Here is a 26404-nt window from a genome sequence, read left to right on the forward strand (position 1 = left end):
GGAAGCACAAAGAAAAAAGACGGCCCACTAGACGACAGAGGTGAGTTTCTGAAGCCTTTCTCATTACTTTGGGCTCGTACAAACCAGGACGACCTTGTAGCTGAAACAAAACATAGATCGATGCCAAGAAAGCGCAAGGGGGACCGTCGGCAAAACCTTTGTGATAGTTCTAATTCAACACGCCACGCAAGTCCTGCATGATGCCGAAAGCCTCCTAGGAGGGACCTTGATGACCAGTTTTAGACGGGTCTAGCAATTTTCCAAACCTTTGGAGCTACCTCAGCCCTTGCGGAGATCTATTCCCGTTTTTCGGTGTGATACGATCCTCGGGCAATCCACCAACACTTAAATACTTCGTCGTCGGCGGATATTGGGTCGCGACTTTTGATTTACGCTCCCTGTACTGATTTTTAAAACTCACGATCGTGATTCTTGTAAAATCTCTACCAGATTTGAATTATACTGTCAGGATGTACGAGATCGCCCGACACAATGTCCTGCACTTGATTGGGTTTGAATAAGAACATCATGAAGTATCACCGATTCGCTTCATCAGTCCAAATATGGATTCGAGTCTCAGTGTCTTCCATTGCAGCAAAATCCGTGTTTGTATATCTCATCTTGGCCCCCAGTGAGCTCGCACTGGGCGACAGTCCTCGCCAGGCTGTTGGGACAATGGATTCATACCTTCTCGTGGTGTCCGGTGTTAATCCCCGTTGCGGGAGACCAAAGTGAATCCGTCGTGGTTGTGCGGTCCGGCCCGGCGCGCTGTGTGCGGGGCACGACCACACAACCACACCAAAATCAGGGGAAAACGGGATATGAAAACCATCCGACTTCTTCTTACCCGACTCGCACTCGGGCCCAGACGCTGGTCTTGCATTACCAGTCGAAGTGGTGTCGCCCTAGGAAGAAGACAGGACACCCCTGAGCTTGTATACGGTCTGGGATCGCATCGTGCGAGATGCGGCGAGGCGGTAGTGAACCAGCGACGCAGGCAGTCAAGCTAACATCGGACAGACCTCGTTCAAGGCCCAGAGGCCTCGTTAAGACTCGAACTCGTTAAGGCTCGGAGACGTCGTTCGCTGGAGACCTCGTTAAGGCGAAGCTACGGGTAAGCTCTAGCGCGGCTGTTCTGCGAGACACGGGCACCGCCGAGACACGGGCAACCCTCTTGGGAGACACACGGGCAATCTGGAAGATATTGGTGGTTGGCTGATGGCAACTGATGAAGCTCGTTAAGGCTGTGCCACGGGTAAATCATCGGCCCTGTCCAGTCACTGGGGACCAAGCTTGGTTAGTAGAGAGCAACCGACATACACTGCCGGCTGGAGCGTATACGAAGGCTCTCTGCAAGACACGGTCGGCCTAGCGGAGGGAGACCTCCCTAGGTAACGCGAAACGAGAGCGCAAGCTTTCGCGGGGCGTGGTGTACAATGGCAGCCACTGTGGCAGGGGTGGGCCCTTGTCAAGAGACTGTCTGTATAGCCTGAGAGGACGGATGCGCGTGTCGGTGTACAAACAGACGGGAGTCAATTACCTCACTCGCACTGGGGGCCTGAGACTGACCTCGGTCGGTTGAAGCGGTGTCGTCCTAGTTGGCCTGCCCGTGATGTATGCTTAAGGAGCAAACTAAGAGACACCCAGGGTGAGAGGCCTGGTGAACCTCAAGAGTCCAGAAGCCTCATTATCGGGTGAAAAACTGGGGTAGTGGTCTATGCAAGTAGGCCTGTCGAAGCTACTTAATGTCTTTTGGGCGACAACCACAACCACCGACAAGAGGGAAACCGCTCGCGATCTATCAATACAACGTCAATCGATCGAAGGACATCGTCATGGCTCAATTCATGAGGGATCCGGCCGTCATCGAGGCCGACATTATCGCCATTCAGGAGCCCTGGAAGAATCCATTCAGCAACACGACACATCATCCGGCGAAAGACACACATGAATTACTATACCCGGAGATAGGAGGAGAGGGGGAGGAGAGAGCACGAGTCTGTATGTTTGTTTCGAAGAAGCTCACCGGATGGGCACACACGGTCCACAGCAGGGACGTGCAAGAACTAAACATCAACACACTCACGGGCAACCTGCGCATCATGAACGTCTACAACGATATACACACCCACGCAGCGCTACACCTTTTGCCAGCGTTGCTTCCTGAGACGAGCAGCAACAACAGCATGTATATAGTATTGGGGGATTTCAACCTACACCATCCATGGTGGGGAGGGGAAGGCGTGAAGGCGGACGAGAAGGCAGAGGAACTGCTAGATCTAATGGAGAGATTAGCAATCGATAACTGGTTGCCCGAGGGAACGATCACACGCAGGGATACTCGTTCCGAGTCGACTATCGACATGGTGCTCGCGTCAGCACCGGTGAAACCCCGCATGATCAACTGTGAGGTCCACATGAAGGTCCACGCGGACTCAGACCACTTCCCAATCCACTCTCTCGTCGATGTCGATACGCAAGTGGCCAAGGACCCGGTGCTGCGCCGCAACTGGAAGGCCACGGATGAGCCCAAGCTGATCCAATTTGTGAACGACAACCTCCAACACTGGCACCCGACCCCAGGCAACACGCAACAAATCGAACACGACACTGAACGCCTGCTACAAGTGGTGCAGCAGGGGATCCAGGCCACCGTACCATGGGCCCGTCCGTCTGCATTCGCAAAGGAGGGGTGGACGAAGGAGTGCACAGAGGCTATTAGAACCTGCCGCAGGCTATTCAGAGAGATTAGCAAAGCACGAACCGAGGAGGAGAGGGAGGAGAAACACCAGGTATACGCTGCGATGCGGAACCACAAAGGTCGAACTATTAAGAAGGCACTCAGTGTGGGCTTTCGGCGGTGGGTTCGGAAGGCGAGCAGGACCAAAGGAGGGCTCTGGAAGCTGTCTAAATGGGCTCGTAACCGGCAGCAAACCACCAGTGGCGTGATCCCCCCGTTGCAGGGTCCCGATGGCAATGCCACCAGTGAGGCGGAGAAGGTAGATCTCCTCCGCAAAACCTTCTTTCCACGACCACCGGAGGCGGACCTGTCAGACCTGGCCCCGGGCCGGCATGTCCACTACAAACCAACAATCGAATTCCCCGACATCACAGAACAGGAAGTCCGGGATGCTATCCACCGAGCACCACCGGACAAGGCCCCAGGCGAGGATGCTATTCCCAACCGGATGTGGAAAATCCTAGCGGCGAGCTGCGGCAATTTTGTCCCCATCATCACGAGGATATTTGATGCGTGTATTCGAACTGGATACAACCCTGAGTGTTTCCAGGCCTCGATCACGGTGACGCTACGGAAGGGTGGCCCCCGAGACTTCCGGCTACCTAAGTCCTACCGGCCAGTGGCCCTGATCAACACACTCGCGAAGCTTCTGGAATCGATCATCGCCACACGGATCTCTGACGCAGTGGAACAACACGCTTTACTCCCGGTGACCCATTTGGGGGGGCCGGAAAGGTATCTCCATTGATCATGTTATACAGCTAATTCTGGACCGGGTGCACCGGGCCTGGGGCCGGGGCCGCCAGGCCTCGATGGTATTGCTCGATGTAGCTGGGGCCTACGACAACGTCTCCCATGAACGGTTGCTGAGCAATATCCAAAGGCTCGGGCTCGGGCTCCTGGTTCCCTGGATTAGGGCCTTCTTAACTAATCGCAGGACCCGAATCAAGCTCCCAGGCTATCTCAGCGAGGCATTCCCAACCCCAACCGGCATCCCACAAGGATCCCCACTCTCTCCGATCCTCTTCCTCCTGTTCAACGCCCCCTTGGTGAGCACCTGCTGCAAGGAAACCGGGGACGGGATAACCGAAGGATTTGGATGGGTAGACGACGTGGCGATCGTGGTGGTCTCCGAATCCTACTACACCAATACACAACTGCTACAGAAGACCCTAGGCCGGGCCGACCTCTGGGCAAAACGGCATGCAGCCAAATTCGCCCCGGACAAGTTCGAACTCATCCACTTCAAGAACCCTCGAGCACCAGATATCAACCAAAATGACCCAAATCCCCCAAATACAGCCACCGGCATCCCCTCCGACGTGGATCCCTACGATTTCGATGCCTGCCATCCGCAGGGCAACGATCAGATGTCGATCTCAGTTCCCGGCGGGGGTCAAATCGAACCATCTCAGCACGCTAAATATCTAGGAATCTGGCTCGATAAAACCCTCTCGTTCCAAAAGCACCGGGACTATGTGATTGCAAGAGCCAACGGTAGTTTGGAGGCCCTCCGAGAGATTACAGGGTCCACATGGGGCGTCTCCTTGCTCAGCATGCGTAAGGTGTACCAAGCTGTGGTGGTCCCCCAGCTATTGTATGGGCTCTCGGCATGGTACGGTCCGGCGACAGGCAACCTCAAAGCCTGGGAGCGACACCGGGTGGTAGCAGCGCTCGCACGTGTGCAGAAGCGCGCCGCAATCGCCATCAGCGGCGCGTTCAAGGGGGTCAGTGGTGCCCTGCTGGACGTAGAGCTCTACATCCTGCCAATCCATCTACAGATGCAACAAAATATTGAAGAAGCCGCCATTCGAATCCAAACAAGCCCAACGTGGGCCCAACCAATGACCCTTCAGTACCAACGACAGCCAAAGCAACGCCGGCTCGGGGGCTGGAGCCCGCTGGAAGCCCTCCGATGGAAGAAGAACGAAGTCCTGAATACTCTCACGCCCCCAGAAGGGGTTTGGGAGACCCGCCATGCGGGCACTCTCCGGCCCTGGGAGCCCCGGATCACATGTATTATTGGGAACAATGCGGAAGCAGCCATTGCTACGCACGATCGTATCCAGAATGAGCTACTGGATTGGGAACTACAGTCCCGGGTGGAGCCGCACCTCCGAACGTATCAGATACCGGAGCAACCACCGATGGAGATTTTCTTTACCGACGGCAGTGGCTATCAGGGCCACGTAGGTGCAGCCGCGGTCTCGCTCCGCCCGATGGGAGCCAAGGGGAGCCTCTATTTGAACCGGTACCTGGGGACTACCGATGATTCAACAGTGTATGTTGCTGAACTGAACGGAGTGGAGATGGCACTCGCAACGTTCATGAAGGAAATAGGGACAGACCAGCCTGCAAAGCTGGTTATCTTCTCTGATAGCCAAGCAGCTATCCAAGCAATTGCCAACCCAAAGCGATCGTCGGGCCAATACGTGATCCGACAAATATATGAACACGTACGAACCCTCCGATCGCTCACACCCACATGCAGCCCGATTCCCGCTGCCATTGAGATCCACTGGATCCCCGCACATGTGGGTGTGCCGGGCAACGAAGCAGCCGACGTTGAAGCTAAGTTTGCTGCGGAGCACGGGGGTGGGGCGGACTATCGTGGGGCCGAGGTCCGATTAGCCTCATCCGCGCGACGCTGGGTGCGGCAGCGGATTAAGGAACGATGGATGAAGGCGTGGGCGAAGGAGAAGACGGCCCAGCGGTATCACCAGTTGGTGGAGGCGCCCTCGAAGAAGGTCCTGAAGCTATACGAAGGACTGCCGAAGGCCTATTCCTCAATCCTGGTGCAGATGCGCTCGCAGCGTATCGGATTGAGGCATTTCCTCTTCAAACATACCAATCAGCGGGGGCAGGATGATCAGTTCAACGCAGGCCGGTGTCACTGTGACGAGGGCAGTCAGACGCCCAGGCATGTCCTCCTCCAGTGCCCGTTATACACCAGCCTGAGGGAGACCATGTTGAACAAGATCTGGTATAAAACCGACCTTGGGCGTACAACCGACTACAACACGATTGTATCGGACTCGCAGGCCATCCGCTACGTGGCCGAATTCATGCACCGAACAGGACTCCTCGGTCAATTCCGCGACGTGGAATACGAGGATGTCGACGCAAACATTGACACGCTCGAAGGGAGTGGGCACTAGGAGGTGAAGACGCTACGTATAAGGAAGAATACTGTCAACTGGCGGCTACGAGAGGTCGTGCAGGCGGAGGAGCTACTACACCATCGAAGAACAATTGCAGGAGGAACCAGGGCGTGACTGAGGTCATGCCTGTGGCGGGGACGGGGAGAGTCGCGGCCATGGGCAGTGGCCGTAGGCGCTGTGGGAGCTGGCAGTAGCCGATTACATTCATTGTGAGCGTTTCGTTACCGTCATTGTGGGAGTTATTACTTGTTTTTCTATGGCAATACGCCGTATCTCCTTTGTCTTTTGTTACTGCGGGCGTGGCGTTAGGATGGTTCTGGTTCCCGATGGAGGGAACGCCTACATAGCCACGGCGCTCACTAGCCAGGCTGCATTAGGTTAATAGAATCTTGAATTGAATTGAATTGAAATGAATATATCTCATCTTGTTGTTCGAATTCAAATTAGCAGGCCTTCTGGGGCTCAGTCTACCGGCCCGTAGATACCAAGATCAAAGAAGCTTGCAGCCGGAACTCGGCACTGTAGCATACAGTATTCAGGCCTATTCTTCCTCATCGAGAAGCTTGGGTGGGGAGATGGTTCAATAAGACGATAGTCCATCGCAATTGTTGCACGAAGCATGGAAAGCTCCTTAGTACATCCGGAGACTCAATCAATCGGACATTCTAACATGCGCATATGGGAAAATTGGGCAAAGGGCGTGGGACAGGATAGTAGACTGTGTCTCCTGTGTCCATATTTCACCATGCTAAACTTCAGGGGCTGGAGCAGACTTACCCTGTCTTGGGCCAATACTTGAATAATGCGGCGAGGCGCTCGTACTTGAATGATGCAGGCTCTGGGCAAGACTGTGATTTTTCCAGTCTTTCCCAGATGAAATTTTGGATAGATTTTGAGCACTAAAATACACTTTTTGAGAGGTTTCAGGGTCTCTGGGCACGCTCAGCATACGGCCAAAGGCTGCGGTAGAAGCCGTCCTGGGACAAAATGAAAGGTGCAATACCCGAGCGGACGTCTCATAGAGTAGTTTGAAGGATCCGATACGGTGCTTGAAAGGGAATTTAGGTCGTCGAAGATCGAAGCATGGGTACAGGGTTTCCATGAATTCTATCATGAGGCACTCCAGCCCCGATTTGGATCTACTCGTGACATTATTCCCCTAGTACTGAGCCAGGCGGCGTTCGAAAGCCCTGGAACAAATGGATTCTAGAAAAGGTTGATTCTAAGGGCCATCGTTTGCCGAGAACTCACTGATTGCAGAGATCTCAGATTCTGGCGGCAACGGGGCCTTGATCGGGCCTCGACGAAACCATATTCTGATATGTAACAGATTCGGCTTCAAAGTCTCTTCATCGATGGAGCCGTCTCGACTCGTTTCTGGGTGCCAGCGCATGTGGCAGTCCGATCATCGTCCACTCGTTGTTGTAATAGAGATCCGGGTGACAAATCGTCTCGCAGTGGTTGTAACTCGCAACGGAATAGACAACAGTGAGGCTAACAGGGTGAATAGAGGCAGAGAGCAATATTCCGGCTTAAGGTAAAATCTTGCGGACAGAAATTTAGCGGGCAGGCAAGCGATTTGCCAAAGCGAGTTATTGATAAATCACCAGTTCAACCTACACCTTACGCCAACTGCGTTGAAGGCCGTTGAACCTAGGCCAATGAACGTTGAGGCAAATAATTTGCCTGGCGGGCCTGGTCCCATCCAGTGGAACGAGCCACATCCTCGTCTGCTACCCCAAAACGCTTTACTATGCTTATTTCAATGTTGAAAAGAACGCCTCATCGCCTAGCAAAGACGTGCTCGCGCGGCACAAACGCCGAATGTCAAACACTAATTCTGGCGATATGCGCGCAATTGGTGCCTCCACAATATCGGATGCAAACTTCGACCACCACTCGCTCACTATCTAAAAAGCCATGTCTCGACGGCGTTGATGAGGGAATGATTTGTCACGCATCGTATCATACCAACCACGGCTCCAGTTGGATCCATCCACTCCACCCGCTCTCCACTCTAAACTCTTGAAATTTCTTATTTCAACGTTGATAAACCGCCTCAACACCCACGAAATTAGGGTCGCCCGCTGCGAATTTGAAGTCAAAATCTCTGGACTCGGCAAAATGTACGCAAGTGGTCGCTGCCGAAACCTCTACTCAGAATAGCATAAAAGACGCTCTTTTCCCGTCGAAAAGAAAAGCAGGACTTTCCTCCTCACACTCCGGGCCTCGCAGCCTTGGGGTGTCTTTTGCAGGTAAGATCTGCGTTACCAAAAAGTCTTCGCGCGAAAGGCCCCGCGTAATCAAGTTTGCCTCGCAGGGGGAAGCTGCGTTACCAATTGAGACCCGCAGGAGAGTGTTGCGTCAACAAGTTCTCCCTCGCAGCAATGAGCCCTGCGTTGTAACAATGTGCTCCGCAGGGACATCTGCGAGATCAAGAGCCTCCGCAGGGACATCTGCGAGATCAAGAGCCTCCGCAGGGACATCTGCGACATCAAGAGCCTCCGCAGGGACATCTGCGATATCACGAGCCTCCGCAGGGACATCTGCGAGATCAAGAGTCTCCGCAGGGACATCTGCGATATCACGAGCCTCCGCAGGGACATCTGCGAGATCAAGAGCCTCCGCAGGGACATCTGCGATATCAAGAGCCTCCGCAGGGACATCTGCGACATCAAGAGCCTCCGCAGGGACATCTGCGATATCACGAGCCTCCGCAGGGACATCTGCGAGATCAAGAGTCTCCGCAGGGACATCTGCGATATCACGAGCCTCCGCAGGGACATCTGCGAGATCAAGAGCCTCCGCAGGGACATCTGCGATATCAAGAGCCTCCGCAGGGACATCTGCGACATCAAGAGCCTCCGCAGGGACATCTGCGATATCACGAGCCTCCGCAGGGACATCTGCGAGATCAAGAGCCTCCGCAGGGACATCTGCGAGATCAAGAGCCTCCGCAGGGACATCTGCGACATCAAGAGCCTCCGCAGGGACATCTGCGATATCACGAGCCTCCGCAGGGACATCTGCGATATCACGAGCCTCCGCAGGGACATCTGCGAGATCAAGAGTCTCCGCAGGGACATCTGCGATATCACGAGCCTCCGCAGGGACATCTGCGAGATCAAGAGCCTCCGCAGGGACATCTGCGAGATCAAGAGCCTCCGCAGGGACATCTGCGACATCAAGAGTCTCCGCAGGGACATCTGCGATATCACGAGCCTCCGCAGGGACATCTGCGAGATCAAGAGCCTCCGCAGGGACATCTGCGATATCAAGAGCCTCCGCAGGGACATCTGCGACATCAAGAGTCTCCGCAGGGACATCTGCGATATCACGAGCCTCCGCAGGGACATCTGCGACACCAAGTTCTCCCTCACAGCCCTGAGCCCTGTGATTGTATAATCTTGAGCTTCCAGGCAGCCTTGAGCCCTGCGTTATCAAATTTGCGCTCATTAGGCGACCCGTGGCGCCGCGGTCCTCGTCCTGATCCTCTGGCCATTGCAGGCACCTCTTCGTGGTGTCAGAGACTAGTATTCGGGGTCGTCAGATCCCGAAGAAGCCAAGACCTGCTCCAAATAATCAATAGAATCAAGAATCATCCCGCATACTTTGTGTCATGCCCTTCAGCCTGTTTGTAGAGTTCAATAGCCAGGTTCCTGGTTCGCGTGTAGTTTTAATGTAGCCTTGAATCACGCCCTGGCTTTCGACAATGGGCATTTCTTCAACGTAGTGCGAGGTAGAGCACTGAGTCATCGGACCAGTGGGGATCTCAGTGTATGATAGCTTGGTGGCCGATCCGAGCGACGCGTGCAATCCAAAGTAGCCTCCATTTGTGTGAATGCGTATCTTTGCTGGCTATCAGTGGTGGCAAAAGTTGTCGCGACGTGATGAGACGCGGGTTATCGACAGTGAGTAGGTAGTGTTGGCGTGCTGATGAAGGCGTGCTGATGATGAAGACGTGTTGGTGGTGAGGACACGTTGATGGTGAGGGCTGGAGATGAGGGCCGGAGGTGAGTGACAATTGAGAGTTGGTGATGATCATGATCGATGGGAACCAGTGGTCAACATATTGATTTGCGACGCGGCGTAACTGCCGAGCGGTGAAGTGGCTGCCAACGGTGACTACCCATCGCCGTTACAGTTGGATCTTCGTTAGCTCACCAATGATGTAAAAGATGATGGACGGTGAAACATGATGCAGTTCGTCAACTGGAATCTGTCATCACACCAGATCGTAATTTAACTATCTGTGGATAGTCTTTTTTGAAAAAACTCGACCTTGGGCTTGGAGGCGCGTGACGGTGCAACCAACTTTTGTTCCCAATTCAAAAGTAGGTTAAAGGGGGGTACATTATGTACATCTATTGACGATAGATTTAATGATTGTTTCACTCGGGTCGCTCTTCTACGTGGCTTGAGCTTCGTCGCATACTCTTTGGTGATACATAGCTCTTGGATAATGTCGATCAATGATCATCGTGTGCGTAATATATATCCTAGATGCGCACGTACATCGTAGCAGTAGAATTGGAAAACCATCAGAATGTCCGCGATTCAAGCCCTTTCTTCTGGCCCTCTTTTCAAATATCATATTACATTGGCATGGCCAAATGAGAGACTCTTGTGGAGCTCAAAGGGGTAATGTAGCTGAGGACTGGTCGAGACTAACGGTGGCTATGGTATTCTAAAAAGACGGTGGATATAGTGAGGCAGATTTCGCGCGTTCAGCGAATCTGCTCCCGTGGTCTAGTCGAATATGCCACGTTTGCTTCCTTACCGTGCCGGGTTCGATTCCCGCAGGGCGCATCTGGATGACCATTCATCAGAAAGACGGTTATCGCTCATGCATCGTGTTCACAACCCGCTTGTTTCCGATTCGTCTCGCGTGTCTTTTCTCTTGGGCCTATTATTTTCTGTCGTCACTTGACATGACCTAGGGCAGCACCCGGCGGTATACTTCAGGCGACAAGGCCGTGCACTGACGCGTCGCAGCGTCTCGCGTCGGGCACAAGTGACAGGCCCACAATGGCAGAACATCACAGCTACGTCCGAGGTCAATAAGTACGACTTTTCTACCAGTTATCACAAACGCACCTGGCATCCTTCGAGTAATAATTGAGCAGTTGCAACCGCTGCGGCAGTCGAACGACCGTAATTTACAACGCTTCTCCGCTGGTGAATTCGTGCCGTTCGGGGATGACATCATGGGGAGAGCATTCGATTGGCTTGCGGCCACGTTTGGAAGGGAAAGTTATCTTCATACCAGCGGGTTGGCAAAAAAAGGTCAGTTGTCACAAACCTCCAGCCGTGAGAACGTAGTTCTAGATATAGGCCACGGGGGATGCTTTGAATCGCCGTCTGCATTGGCCACAGGCAAACAGATTGCCGTTGGAGATATTAGATCTAGCACCAATAGTCAGCAACTGGCGCAAGATGGGTGTTCGCTACTGACCGTGCTCGCGGCCTATATGAGAATCTCAATACCAGGCGCAATACGCTATCTCGACCGGACTTGTAGGAACAGCCGAAGCAGTACTGCATTTCACTGCTTCTCCATATCAGCGAGACTTCTGGTGGCTAAGGGTGGTACAGACTTGCCATTAATGTAGTTTGGGATCAGCGAAAGCCAACCAGAGATGTAGCGGGCTCAGCTCGATTACGTCTGGAGGGCCCAGTGTCGTTTCGTATCGCTGCAAATGCATGTTGGCACTATCTGCGAATGCATAGCTGATTCGTCTCTGCTTTTCGTGTGAGAGGTCAATCTTCAAACGTGTTAGTACAAAGTTCCACTGAAAGAGAGGTTCATGGTATTTGGTCTGGGGCGAAGTAGTAGCTCACCTGAAAGCGACCGTTCTCATGGGGAGAGATCTGGGATAAATCTAGTGCTGTGACCTGGCTTGTCGCTTGCTGAGCTGCAATCAAGGCTTGGCAGAGCTGGCCTCAGGCTCGATTCATTGCTGGCTGATTTCACACCCGGAGAAAAGAAATCATGGTCTTTCTTGGTGGCCGTCGATGCTAGACTTCTCTTTGATGTCGTCGGATGCTGCAATGGCTCACTCAGTCTAGTATGGGACCGGGTCATGGCTGTTCACGAGGCTTTGGGTCGGAGGTCGGCAAGAGATTCATAGCTGTCGGAATATCACAAGTTCCTCAAAACCTGACAGTTAGCCTCCGATCGGAAAGGGTAATGCCGAAGAGACGAAAACACCTTTTTGGAGACTTACCGTATGGCTTAGCAGATGGCATCAAGCCTTTCTGGATTGGGCTCGCTAAATGCGCCAGTTGAATTGGTAATCTCAACCACGTGTTCAGAAACAATAAAGGCGCGAGCGTAGTAATATCCCATGGCTTGGCCCATCAGGTTGTTAAAGCTGGTTTGGTTTCGAAGACGGGGGGGGGGGGGGGGAGGGGGCATATCTCTGTCAGGTCGAGGGTAATATTGACACGTGCCCTATGAAGAAAAAGAACTATCAGCGAGGTTTCCTGAAAAACAAAGAGCCACCAACGGAAGGCGATGGTAGGGAAAAGAAAATGCAGTACCAGACGTTGGGAATGCGTAGGGGCAAAGCACTAGCATGACTTAGAAGACATTGAGCGACTCGCAATCGAAAGTTTGCCATCCTATATAGAGGGTCGTCAGCACATGACGTCTGCCTTGAAAATTGCGGAATGTTTTGAAACTCACGTTCTCAGATATTGTTGTCCGCTGCAGGAGACTGTATAAAGGATGACAGCTATTTATCATCAATCGTCAGTGGGCATTTCATGAAGACAACTTGTAATTCACTGTGCTCGCAGCTTGGGCTATTCGGGATCCAGAAAGGTTCGCTCAATGGGTTATTCGAGGAATAGCGGAAACGGGGTTGATATCGAGCATCTTCCGATTAGCATGATTCTAAATGACTGGGAAACGACACTCACTTGCTGTCTGAAGACTTCGTTGTTGAAAAAGGCTAGGCCATCGCGATAAAAAAGGTCAGTTTATTTCATTGCATGATTTGGAGGTCAATCCATACCAAAGAGTAGCCGCGGAGACGAATCACGATTGACATTCTTTGATCCAAAATCACAAAGGAATGCTTGCGAACAACTCTTCAGCGGGCGAGGGATCGGGTATTTATAATTATCCAGCCATGCATTCAGTCTGCGTGAATGAGATCATCATCATCAATTGTGAGTGTTCAAACACAAACTACTCTTAAATTGCAGCCGGTTCAACATTTGGTTATTCATCTGACACAATACTTGAACACAACATTCGGAGATATCGCATTTTTCCTGGCGACTCGATATATGCAATTCCTTTTATCACTGTTGGCACCGTTTCAACAGTGGTGAGCATGCCGCAGAAAACATCGATGATCCGTTTCAACATTCACCACCATGGGCTCGTACGTTATTGCGACAGGTGAGGCGGCAACAGATCATGTCATATCATTTCACCCACCAATGATGACAACGACACCCTACCCAATGAACACCTCATCAAAGAGAGGCAAACACCATGCCATATTGCGGCCCTGGATCTCTACCAGCCAAACGGCATGTTCTCAGTATCTAACTCGTATATCGGAGATAAGAAAGTACACCTACACAACACCAAGCAGATGCAAGCTATAGTACGGCGCGGGACTGATTCACACAGCCCCATCACAACAGAGTCCCTTGTATAGTGGGCCGGATATTAGGTCGATTACGTTTTCGTAGATCAAACCTCTGCGACCAGCCGCATCTTTGCAAAGGCATTACCCACATCAATCACCTGGGAGCAAAGTGGATGCGGGAGGGTGGGTACCACTATTCGGAAATATCAGCCAATTAGTGCTATCAATGGCTCACATGCGCGCAAGTCATATTTGAAATGATTGGTGGATATTTGGCCATGGCTCCCAGGAGCCTGTGGCTCGTAAATATTGATGCGATCATTGGATACTAATAATAGATCGGAGGAAGAATGAGCCAATCGGTGCTATGAATGATTCACGTCTGCCACAAAGCCCCCGTAGAAATGATTGGCCCAAATTTGGCTGTGAGCTCCTGGTGTTGTGATATGAGGCTGGTGCAGATCAGGAACCAAGCCGAACCATCGGAATTAATCCCGAGATATCTATACGAAGAACCAAGTTGATTGGAAATCAACTTGCTCTTCTTGTTGTATATATATAGCCTAATGTTTCCCTCTGAAACAATAAGACAATTGATACCTCTGAACTACAACACCTGGGAGCCTGAGCCTACCATAAAACCTCCCATAATTGGATAAGGCTGATACAAATATGTCCACAATGTACCCACGTCTTCTCTCCTTTGAACCCGAGATAGAGACGACATTAAGAATTGGCCGTTGAAATTCAGGTGTAGTCTTTGCGGATTTGTTCAAAATACAAGAACTTGAGTAAACCTGGTCACAGTATATCGTAAAATTCATGGAAGATTCAATCGGAGTATAAGATGCACAGCCCGACTGGGTTTCTTTCGAGAAACCTATTGGAACTCGTGATTCAAAAAATGTACTGTATCAATTACGAATGAAATTGAAATGAGATAGTATCGGGAGTTTCTGCTGACAGTGCCTCATGGTCATCAAATAGAGCATTTTTTACGGCGCAATGAATAGTCTCTTGTCATCCACGTTCAGATCACTGGTGCATTTTGGCCCGTTCTAGCTCTCTCATTGTCTTATTGTACTCATTGTACAGGGTCCATGAATAATTGCGCAGACGTTCGAGCTCAGAAATGAGATTCTGTTGCTGATTTTCAAGTACTGTAGCAATACCTGCTCTTCGAATTAGTAAAATAAATGATAGGAACGTGTTCTCGCTTGGTGTCGTCTTGGATATCCAAGGGAAACCATTCAGAATTAGTAGGAATATTTTGATTGTACATAACCGACTCACGATAACGCCTGGAGCGGAAATCTGAGGCGAGGGCCGTGGATGACACGTATCTGTCGGGGGTCATTTCGCAGCTTTCCTCTGCGGATGCACGCCAGCCGGGGTTCCAATGGGTTACGATGGTCACAGATTCGACTGCACGTTGGATACTTAGACCCTGGCTGAGGAATCACAGGATACCTTTTTTCCGCATACTTCTCATCCTACTCCCAGGATTCAAGTCACACTCCCTCAAGCCCCGAGCCCGTTACTATGTTAAAGTGAATGCTTCCGTGCAGCACCCTCGGTGCTAGCTAGGAATGGACCTGTCATTATGGGAGATAAGTTGCGCGCTCATAATCGCCGAGAATCGCCAAAAAGCCCACAATATATCGAACGGAAGGAAGGAACAACCTCATTTTTATGGCTGTTCCACTCCATTATTCTCTTTACGATTCTGATTTATTGATTCAGAGCGAGAAGGGATGTATTTGTGAGTCTTGGAAAGCCTTCATTATCTGACACACTCTCTTCCCAGTACACTCAACGGCAGCTCATTCATCTTGATGTCTGCAGAAGCTGGGAAATTTGACACCGAAAACACTTAGTCGAGGCTCTCTGAAGTATTCTGCTTCTTGTTCCTGATGCTTCCGCCTCCACTGCAAGATGTCGCTAATAGGGACATGACGATGTCGTGGTTAATGGCTTTCATTTAAAGAGGTCCGTTCTCCCCTCCTATGCCGTCCTCCAAGGTCCATTGTAAATGGAGCTCCCACTAAGGATGAATGTGTCATCGATTTATGCAATCGCTGCGGGAGGCTGCTTTTTAGCTCTTTTCCTCATCCAGACCCGAACCACTATGATTGGCTGGATTGAGTCCTGCTCTGTTCTGATCTCTCGGCACCTCACACTTCCTCCTCTTGTCCACAGGCATCGTATTTGGGGCCCCTGGTCCCGGTTGAATGTTCTCATCTATTTTATCTACACTGTGGTCAATATCATTGTGGTATTCTTCCATACACACTCCGTCGCCCAAGCTGGCCGGAGAGCCGGAGAGCTGGCTCTCATCAACCTTATTTTTCCCCTCTCGGCCACTCACCTTGGGTACTTGGCTGACCTTCTGGGTATCACCTGGCACACTTGCTGTAAGATTCACCAGGCAACAGGTTGGATGTCTGTTGCTCTGCTTTCTTTTCACGTGGTTGCAGAATGCCAGAGCCGGGGATTCAGTTTTCCTCTTGGGGAAATACGGAACATATTTACCCTGATTGTAAGTTTCCTTCTCGCTGTCATGAATTCAGGACTAACGCTGATAGGGGTCAATTTCCTTAGCCACCCTTGCCCTCACCTCGCTCCCCTGACTTCGTCGACGGTGCTATGAAGCCTTCCTCCGAAGCCACCAAGTCCTGACTGCTCTCTTTTTATATGGCACGTGGCAACATCTTCCAGACCAGAGTCACTTGCCAAGATTGTACCTTTACGTGCCGCTGGTAATTCTGGCCCTGACTACATTCCTGGAGGTTGTCAACTTATGTTACACGAACGGGCTATTTTCGGGCCAGGGTGCTCCGCGGGCCTTTGTATCCTTCACCCCAGAAGGATCTCTGACATATCCTAAGCTAAGAAAAGCGGCCCAGATTCGTCTGGTTCTGCCCAGATCTATCAAGATCGATGCGGGCCAGTATATCAACCTGTGTATGCCGTCAGCCGGATCTTGGTCGTGGCTTCAAACGCACCCTTTCATAGTTACATCGTGGTCGCGCGGAAGACATGACACGATTGAGCTATTTGTGCAGCCACGCGGTGGCATGACATCAGAATTACTGAGTCTTGCCGCTGGCGCTCCTGGGTGTCCTGTACCATTTCTGGCCATGTTCACAGGCCCACACGGTACTAGTGAGATTGTTGACGGGTTCGAAACCGTACTACTGATTGCAAGTGGTTTCGGGATCGCTGCAACAATCCCCTATCTGAAGAAGATGATACATGGATATAATACCTGCACACTTCATGTCCGTCGGCTGCATTTGGTATGGCAGATAGAATCAATTGGTGAGAAGACCCTTCCGCTTTCAGTCAGACAGCACCAGCACTAACAAATTAGAAATGGTTAGCGCAGCCGAGGACCTGCTGAACCCCCTCCTGGAGGACGATATCATAGATAAAGGCTATGTAAGTCACTGGCTTCAAAATGGAAACTTCGTTGAATATTGACGGTAAAACGTCTACAGATTCTCAGCATTTCAATCTACGTCGAAAAAGGGCTTGCTCATGATAAGACGCCAATAGGAAAACATGAAAGAGCCTGCTTTTACCAGGGAGTACCCGATTATGACAACATAGTCTCGCTCGAGGCATCGGGAGACCAGATCGAGAGATTACCGAACATCCGCGATGAACAAGGCCGGATCTTGGTGATGGGTAAGTGACCCTACCGCAGCCTGGCTCTATTATATCATATACTAACTCCTTTCTAGTTTCAGCAGCAGATAGCCTCAGAGACCAGATCCGAAAGACCGTCAAGGGCTTTTTGCATCGTGGCGTGAGGCTTTCGGAGCTGGAATACCAGCCGGAGTAATTAAATGATAGGGAGATCGCATGCAGCGAATGCAAAATGAGCTACTTGGTCAATTATGAATTGGATAGGGCTAGGCAGTACACTGAAAAACAGCGGCTAGGCCTTGATTGAGGATGCAATTAATTCAAAATTATTTTTTATCAAAATCAAGACGGGTATAATTTAACAGCAGACAGAACAAAAGCTTGAACCATGGAAACAGAAAGTTCGTCGGCTACTGTACCGTGCATGAATTTTTTTTATCGGTCGAATTATTGCTGCAGTGGCCAACAAAGCAGAGGGTGGCAGTAGGAAAATTTGACTTCTGCTTCAATCGTTCTTCATTGGGCCTGGCGTGTACGAGTAGAATGTGCGAGCAGAGATCAACGCGAACCACGCAAGTCCGATGAGATTCCCTGGGTAGCATGAGATTTCCGTCAACAGTCGTTGCTAGATATCATTAGTACCGTTTGAAAAAACTGATTTGGAAACAAATCGAGAGAAACAAACCTCTTTCAGCTCCTCAAAAGAGCCTGCCGAGGTCGTCGCGCAGAGAAATTCGATCGCAGCCGGGCAGGTTCTCCAGCGGTCGAGATTATCAATTCCTACTGCCCCATCTTCTTTGACATATTTTTGCATCAATTCCATCATAATTCTCGAGACTGGCACCAGGTCACTGGCATCGGCTCTACCTCTTTGCCGGAACACACAGCAATCGATCCGTGCTACCGTGCCTGATTAGGTGAGATTGACTGGGAAGGTAAAAATGGAATAAACTTACCGATTTTGACCTGCCCATTGAGACTCACAATGACGCTAGAACAGTCCAGAGATGTGTGATGGAAGTTGTTCGCCACGAGATATAACAGCCCGTCAACGAGCTGTACATAATCAGCCATTTGGCCATCTGGCAGATAGGTGAGATGAAATGAGGAACAAACCTGAGACATTATGGCTGCCAGCTCCTGCTCATCTGGGAAGGCTTTACAAGCAACGATATGGTCCAGAACAAGAGGGTCGAAATCCCCCAGTGTGTACAGAAGCTCGGGAGTGCGGAAACACTCCCGAATGGAGGCCAGGTTCTCATGGCGCATAGAGCGGAGGATCCGCAGTATCTTGTCAGCGTCCTCAATCGGATACTGGCGCACCGCCCAGACACCGCGGTCTCCAGATGATCGAACGCATACCGCGACGGGGCCAGCTAGGTCACAATCGTAGTACTTTCCGAAAGTACCCCAAGGAGATTCGTCTCGGACTGTCAGGCCCGAACCGATAATGCTCTGCCACTGCATAGTCTCCTGGCGAGGCGGGCTTTGTGGCATCAATCGATTTTTCTTGCCGGTGTGCTCCGAAGTTAAGGAAGTGATGTACCTCTTTCCAGGTGCGGGCCCTAGATGGAGAGGTTGTGGACCGGGTATGAGGTCCGTTACCGGTGATACTTCTGTTCGGGTTTGCGGCTGGGGGAGTAATGCAACCTGAGCGGCTTGGATTCTTGTCACTCTCTTTTCGCCAACTTTTCGCATCATGGAAGCAGGATAGAATTTGGCTAATAGTTGAAAGCAGAAAAAGGAGCACGAAACACAAAGGAAATCTTGCTTGGTTTAAATGGGTATTTCGTACGGGTGGAACACTAGGGTGTTGGATCTTCACCGGCAAAGAAACGCAGTGCCAACGTTGAGCCACCACAACGAGGGAGTCCACATGTATTTATAAAGGCATTCACGCCCGATAAAACCAAGCCAATCCTGAGCCCCATATTTATCCTGACACCATGACTCGACACGTCTTCACCGAGCAAGAGGTGCGACTCGCAGCAGAACGACGACTCAAATATATTGGTGCTGCTAAAGTCAGCATCCGTCAAATCCAATTTGAACCCCCCTTGCCACGGGACTTGGACCCTAAAAATTTGGATCGGCTACGGAACATCTTTCGTAAGAATCGTTGTCGCCGCCTCGATGTCCACAACCATGTTCCCGCGACCGTGTCTCGACATGACCTCGCGGATTCATTGCAGAAGGCGAACGTTCCACAGGAATCATTGCTGACAACCGAAGGCCGCCATATGCCCCGGCTAGAATTTCGGACGGGGAAACTTAGGGGTCTCCATGGTCGTCATCGCGTACAAGCTGGCGTCGAGGTACTCCCCCCGGCGGATCGCTGGTGGACGGTTGATCTTTACGTAGACGGTACGTGACGGACCCTTGCTTTTGGGCAGATCGATACTGACCGTTCAATAAGACATCGGCCAAGAATTGAGAGCCGCATTGGTGGATGAATATTCCAATCAAAAAAAGCCGACCGATGGGGAAGTCTATCGCAAGATCAGACAGTATGAAGGTGAGGGTAACGAAGCTTTCCGAGAGCGATGGTTCGTGAGACTATCACCCAGCAACCAAGAGCGCTTGGATCAGCTTGACAATAAAAAGAACCGTCGCCTCCGACATGCATTTGACCGATTGTTGGCAATTCCCGGGCTTTGGCCGGGCGCGATGAGAATCAGTCTGCTTCATCGATTGATCGCTTCGGGCTGCGTTGAGGTGAGTTTCAGCTCAAGTTGCTGCTTTTTTCTAGCTAATGACGACTCTTCGTCTCTCAGGAGATAGGAACCTATTTTGATCACATCTTGGACTTCTGGTCTTCTCTGGTGGGATCGGATCGGCGTCTGATGAAGAAAATCGATCAGGATACGGTTCACACCCTGCAGTTACTGGCACCAGGTAAATCACGCACTGATGAAAGGAAGGCATGCGGGCTGGTTCTCAGCGGACATGTGTTTGCCGAATTCAGTGCTGATGAGCGAAATGCTATATGGGCCAAAATGAAAGATTTCGATGGTCTCATCCCGTCCTTATATACTTTCTTTGAGGATTTCAAGTATCTAGAGAGTTGCGCTCACTGTCTGAAGCGGCTCTTGGGCCCATACCCCCGATCTGTGAGAGAAGCCATGAGCTCGATGTTTGACCCAGACTCGGAATCCGAGGAAGATCGCCGAGAGAAAGGGAAGTGTATCATTCAGACCTCGGAGTCTACTTTCCGACGCCTGCGTGCGACCGAGGCAGAATGCCTTCAGACCGGATACCATCAGGTATGGCTCTATGCCATGCGATATTATCCTCTGATGCCCCCGGACCCCAAGAACACTGATGATCTGTTGGCCAAACCGACTCGCGCTAAGCCGGACCCGCGCGCGATCTACGACATGGCCCATCTTGCTCATCAGCTCGGGTTTCGGTCCCCAGAAATTGATGGGCTGCTGATCAGTTCTCCGGATCACCAAATTGCACGATCGGCCCTTCTCCAGGCCCGAAAGCCAGGCCAGTTTAGGTACGACGACCAGCGATTTGATATTCTGGTGCGCCGGATTGTAGATTGTTTTACTGAAGCTGTGCCCGATCAGCCTGGTCCCTCGCGAGATCTTTTGGCAGACAGCACCGTCAAGGCGCACGTTCGCTCTGGGGTTCCGCAGACCCGTACCCATGTGCAAGATGCCCCTTTATTATTCTTAGATCGATTGCATGCTGATGCCGATGCCGCCGACACAATCACTAGCTTTTTTGTTCGGCGTTGTGTCTTTTTCGCCTTTTTGGGGAAGTCGCCAACGGTTGATCCCATTAATAACAGAAGATGCGGCGATTTGAATGCAGACCAAGGGATAGAAGAGGGCGTGGAATCGCCGTTGTTTGTGGAAAAGGACCGTGTGCTGGGTGCGCCGGGCTTGGATACGTCTGGACCGCACATGGACACATCAGGCAGGTCATCTCTTCTCGGAAGGAGCAACACTTCAACACGCCAGCTACTCTCCGGTGAGATTGACAATTCAGAAACTACACCCGAGCCTATGGACTTAGATATTCCGGAGCCAGCTCAAGACCAGGAAATCTTTGATCAGAGAGGTCCATCGGATGGAGATCACTCTACTCCCAGATGGTCACTGAGCGATTCAGTGCTGGAAATGGTCCCTTCTCGCTGCTCGCCCGGGGCTGATCCAGAGCTTGGAGATTCTAAGAGTGAATGCACCCAGATCTCGCTGGAAACAGTCTCACTCGAGTGGGATCAGGGCGAGCGAGCAACAGGAGAGGAACCCAGTCCAGACACTGGATCTGCCCTCGGAACCACTGCACAGACACCTATCGATCCTGCAGCACAGCGACGATCTTCGTCAGAAACGATAATATTGTCAGAAGAACGCCGTACCTCCAGGTCTGAAGAACTAGAAGCTTTTCTCGGTGGCCTGAGGAGGGCCCAAGTGGAGCAAGAGGAGTTGGAAAAAAGGATGGAGAGCGACCGGCTCAATGAAGAGCTCAATCTGCTCTATCATAATCAAGCTTCACCCAGAGATCTGCTTCAATCAGGTCACACTCAGAATTCGTCACTGCCGACCTCTGCTAACCAGCAATCGGAAGCAACAAACAGAGAGGCCGAGCACATCCGAACAAGAAATGCCGACCCCAATTGCCAAGCATCTACACAACGGCTTATCGATATCAAGTTCTGGTCATTCGAACGAGGTCAGTGGAATCAATCAGACTGTCTCCTCGTAGACCCATCCGACCCGTCACCCATGGAGCGGCTCGCACGAAAGTACTCATGCAAAGGATATACACTCTACGATGTGAGCCTCAAGAGCCTTCGCCCAGCCCATTGTTACCGCGCAGCAACAGCGGATGATACCAATGCGATATTCTTGATTTCCGCACATGAAGAGAAAGCAATTGCGGCTACAGAAGGATTAGGGAAGGAGGAAAAGCTGATTTCAATGGCTGCTCGCGTTGTGGGACGTGCACGATATTGATGAACCAATTTGCCCGGCGGTGCGCGGTACAGCTAGGATCTTCATGTGAATGTTTGGTTCCTAAAACCTTCTTCTTGGGGAGCAGATTAGGACAAGGATTTTCTTCTGAGAGGGCCGTGTTTCTAGGACGACAATCCCGGAAGGCCCTTGTTCTTGTGAAGCGCTGCCAACTAAGAGTGCCTTGAAGAAGCATTCAAATCCAGATGTATCTTCGCAGTGCGGACAAGTTTGTAGAGAAGACTGCCTTTGGAATATAATGTTTTATGCAGACCAACACCTTCACAATAGCAACCTTCACAATGCCAGACAGGATGTAATGCTAGTTGAAGCAGAAAAAGAAAACATCTCAACAACATGAGATGAAAGTATATTGGTGGACAAGTGCACATACCGATTTATCTATACAATGTTGATTGTCAGATATTCATCACCGAATTGATCAATTATCATCGTTGATCACAGATTTTTCTGGTGACACAGTACATGATAAAGCTTTGGCCACTGTTGGCACCATATGAGTAGTCGTTTGAATGCCACGGAAAAGCTCCGATCACGCGTGTCAACGTTGATCACCAACCTTGAGCTAGTCAACATTCCCCTGTGAGAAAATCTGGCCAAATCTTGCATAGGTAGCAGTTGATCTTTGAATGTTGGGACAGAGCTGTTGATCAACATGAAAATGATGCAGTCACGTTGGAAAAACACTCAATATGGTTCATCACCGAGGGAAGACTGGTGTAGCCATGAGTAGCAGCACGAATTTGACTGTGTGGTATGCAACAGGTCAAATTTGGGAGTTAATTTCCTTGGGTTTTCCCTCAGTCACAGACAATTGCTGCGACTGTGCAGGTTTTGAGGCAAGTCACGGTTCTATAGATAAACCAAAACTTTCGTCACCAAGAAAGCTGCTATCGTGATACCCTCTAATCAGACCTGGACCGAAAAAAAGACCAGCCCTTGTCATCTTTACTGACTCCCTGCGAACACGATTGAAAGCACAATATCATAATCAGCTACTGATTTCTCCTAAAGACGACGAAGCCTTTATATCAATACGTCAGCCTACCTATTAACCTCTAAAAAAAATACATTGTTTCCGATCTGGAATGAAACTGGACTCGTCTTCGTGATTGAAGGGAAAAGACGCACCAGCTCACTTTGGCTTGGCTGCAACGAGTGCTACTGATAGGTTAGTATATTGATGCCCAGCTACTTCAATCTATGCTAAAAACGCCTTGAATAGAAATTTTGCATTTACTGTCCCCCAAAATTCAGGCAAAAATCTCATCTCTCTTTCTCGCTATTTCTGGATCTGATTCTCATGTCACAACTTTTGAGCGAGAATAAAGGAATCAGACGGCTTGTCTCTATCGAAGATCTGATTGGTAAGTCATCTAGTAGCGGGAATACTCGTGATGTACATCTAACCGCGTCGTTAGATTTCTCGGAAAGATTTCTTCTTATCCTCTGGTCTCCTCTAGCAAAGAACAGCCCCGAATCTTCAGCAGGATTTCGGGTTTATCTGAAAAATATCCTTCGAAGATCTCATACAACATATCATACACTCATCGCGGCGTTCTACTATCTAGCTCTCTTGCGGTTCACGATTAGACAAAAATTTCCCAAGGAGCTTCAGCCTCTACAGTGTCAGCGGCGGATGTTCCTTGCAGCTCTCATGCTGGGTTGGAAGTTCACTCAGGATTATGGGCACTCGACGCGACGCTGGGCATCCTTCTCTGGTCTAAGAGAAAAGGAGCTCAACAAAAACGAAGGATTGTTTCTTGCAGTGATCGATTGGCGCCTCTTTATATCGCACGCAATGTTCTCTCACTGGAAGTCAGAGGTACTGTACTATGTTCAAAATCCAGATGTTGCTTTAGTCGAGTTCACCTCTTTCCAGTGAGAAAGCAGTATACTAATTATAGCTATGTGGATGGAAACCAAGCGTATTGGCATGTGGGAGTAGCTTTCATCATTTAAAATGATATATTTGGAGCTGAAAACTGCTATTATCTTTTCGTAGAGCCCAGTCTTCCATCTACTGACCACTGACCACTATCCTGTGTCCCCAGAGGTAATTTCAACATGCCAAATCAAGTATAGGCGATTTTAACGACACATTACAGTTGTGGGAGTTTGTACCTAATATTATTTTATTTCATATGCTTAAAAAATTGAGAACACCCTGAAAATAGAAACAAAACTACTGGATGCGTCTTCATGCCTGATGGGGCCATGGTCCGTCTTGAATGTGCAGTTAACATTTTCAACCTCAAGGTTTCATCAATGCAGTACAAAGAGCCAGCCAAACTCTTTCCCGAGGCCCCAGGCTGCTAGAGCCAATGGTCGAAGAAATACGGTATGCTTTATCGACTACGGAGGAACGTTTAGTGTGAAAGAAGATCCATGATTCTTGTTGCCATTGCTTCATGACTATTATATAGAATTTTATTGACGCTTCCATTGGCTTTAGATACCATGGACTTTATCAATGACATGCGAAAACATAAACCAGATAGAAGATGGTCACCAGAGTGCCGAAGATAGCTTTGCACGTAGCGCCATAATACATGATCTCGTAGTACGGAGTATAGTCCTGGCTTGTAAAGAATTTGAAAGGGGACTGAAAGCCGCGGACTTGACCGGCAAGGTAATCTTCGATGCATACGAGAGGAAAACTCAGCAAAAGTTGGATGCAGCCGTAAAAAGCTCGAGCCTGACTGTCCTTGCTCAGCAATCTCGGCTGGAAAAGAAGAGCGGTTCCAAAAGTTGAAAGCAGAGCTGAAATAATTGCCATAGCGAGTGCTCCACCGAAGACTTTGTTCATGAGGCGTTTGAATTCTATGTCCAGAATCCAGCCGCTGCCACTAGCTATATCATGCGTTGCGCGGTCAAGCAGAAGAGTTGCACAATGCGCAATTATGGAGCTGAGGCTAGCAGCAGCTAGCCAAGCGGTAGCAAGGAAGAATGTAATAAGACGCGGTTTTATTTGTACGGCGTTTGAATTATTGGAGAACATGTCAGATCTGCGAGAAGAGTCGTTTTGCAGAATCAGAGTCTGGTGTTTAAAAGAGAAATGAGTTGGTGAGGTTCAGGGATATGAGGCAGGTCAAAAATCTTTCGTGGGATCTAAATAAGTAATACGGTATGTACCAACAAGTCACCTTTCTGTACCTCATGTAGCAACAGTGGACAGACTTACGTTGAGGAACGTTGAAATGGGCCTTCAGTCTTTTCCTGTGGTATCGTGGGTTGTTGAAATGATCCCAATAGTGAGTGATAATCCGTGATACACTTTATTGTCAAGAAAAACCAGCAGGGCCTCAAATACGCGTGGAATCAATGATGAGACGATAAACCAGCCATAATTGGAGGGTCATCTGTGTTTGTGCCCTCATAATTCAGAGTTATCAATGCATCGGCTCAAGCAGAATGACTGGCTGCAATGCCCACAATCTTCTGGCACCCAAATTCTCATTATCAACCAATCATTGCATTGAAAATTTGTTCGCATGTGGGCCATTGATGGCACTAATTGGCTTATATTTCTGAGTAGTAGTACCCACCCGCATCCGCTTCGTTCCCAGGAGATTTATGTGGGTAACGCTTTTGCAAAGACGCGGCTGACCGCAGAGGTTTGTTCTTCAAAAGTGTAATCGTACTAATGACTGGCTCACTGTACAAGAAACTCTGTTGTGAGATGGGGCTGTGCGAATCAGCCCCGCGCCGTACCATGGCTTGCATCTACTTGATATTGTGTAGGTGTGATGGATTTTCTCCGATATGCGAGGTAGGCAACGAAGAACCCTGCGGTCTGCCTACCTTTGGTGAGTTGCTGTTGCGTGCACTCACGGGCTCATGGCCGGTGAGTGAAATCAAATGACATGACCTCGTCGCCTCGCCCATCGCAATAAAGGGCGGACTGACGGTGGCCAATGGCGATATCTGTCGTTGGTTCTTTTCTGTGGCATCTTCACGACTGTTGAAACAATGCCCACGGCCAGAAAATATTTTGCATGCCCTTGATCACCAGAAACCAAATGCAATGTCTCTGAGAGCTGCTTTGAACCATTGATGAAATGCTGAGTCAGTTATCATTGAAGAAAAGTCTGTTTTTGAGCCCTCATAGTTCACAATGATGATCCCATTGATGCAGGAATGCCTGGCTGAATAGCTATAAATACCCGGCCCTTCGCCAGCTGAACAGTCGTTTGCCAGCATTCCTTTGTGATTCTGGATCAAAGAATGTCGAACGTGATTCGTCTCCGCGGCTAA

At 50.2% G+C, this 26404-nt stretch overlaps 2 protein-coding genes across 2 annotated transcripts; one reads left to right on the top strand and one right to left on the bottom strand.

Annotated features, from left to right (window-relative positions):
* Window positions 1-1835: 1835 nt before the first annotated feature.
* On the top strand, window positions 1836-5898 carry N7509_000311 (uncharacterized protein; the record flags this gene model as incomplete). Its single annotated transcript, XM_056624958.1, has 2 exons — window positions 1836-3449; window positions 3502-5898. 2 exons carry the CDS (start codon window positions 1836-1838, stop codon window positions 5896-5898), a joined length of 4011 nt encoding a protein of 1336 aa, XP_056493540.1.
* An 18719-nt stretch (window positions 5899-24617) lies between these two features.
* N7509_000312 (uncharacterized protein) lies at window positions 24618-25148 on the bottom strand (the record flags this gene model as incomplete). The annotated part of the gene is made up of 1 exon (XM_056624959.1): window positions 24618-25148. One exon carries the CDS (start codon window positions 25146-25148, stop codon window positions 24618-24620), a length of 531 nt encoding a protein of 176 aa, XP_056493541.1.
* Window positions 25149-26404: the final 1256 nt, after the last annotated feature.

The sequence above is a fragment of the Penicillium cosmopolitanum genome (genome assembly GCF_028827165.1).
Source record: "Penicillium cosmopolitanum strain IBT 29677 chromosome Unknown utg000003l:1.0-3747932.0:1.0-3751027.0, whole genome shotgun sequence".
Lineage (NCBI taxonomy): Eukaryota > Fungi > Ascomycota > Eurotiomycetes > Eurotiales > Aspergillaceae > Penicillium > Penicillium cosmopolitanum.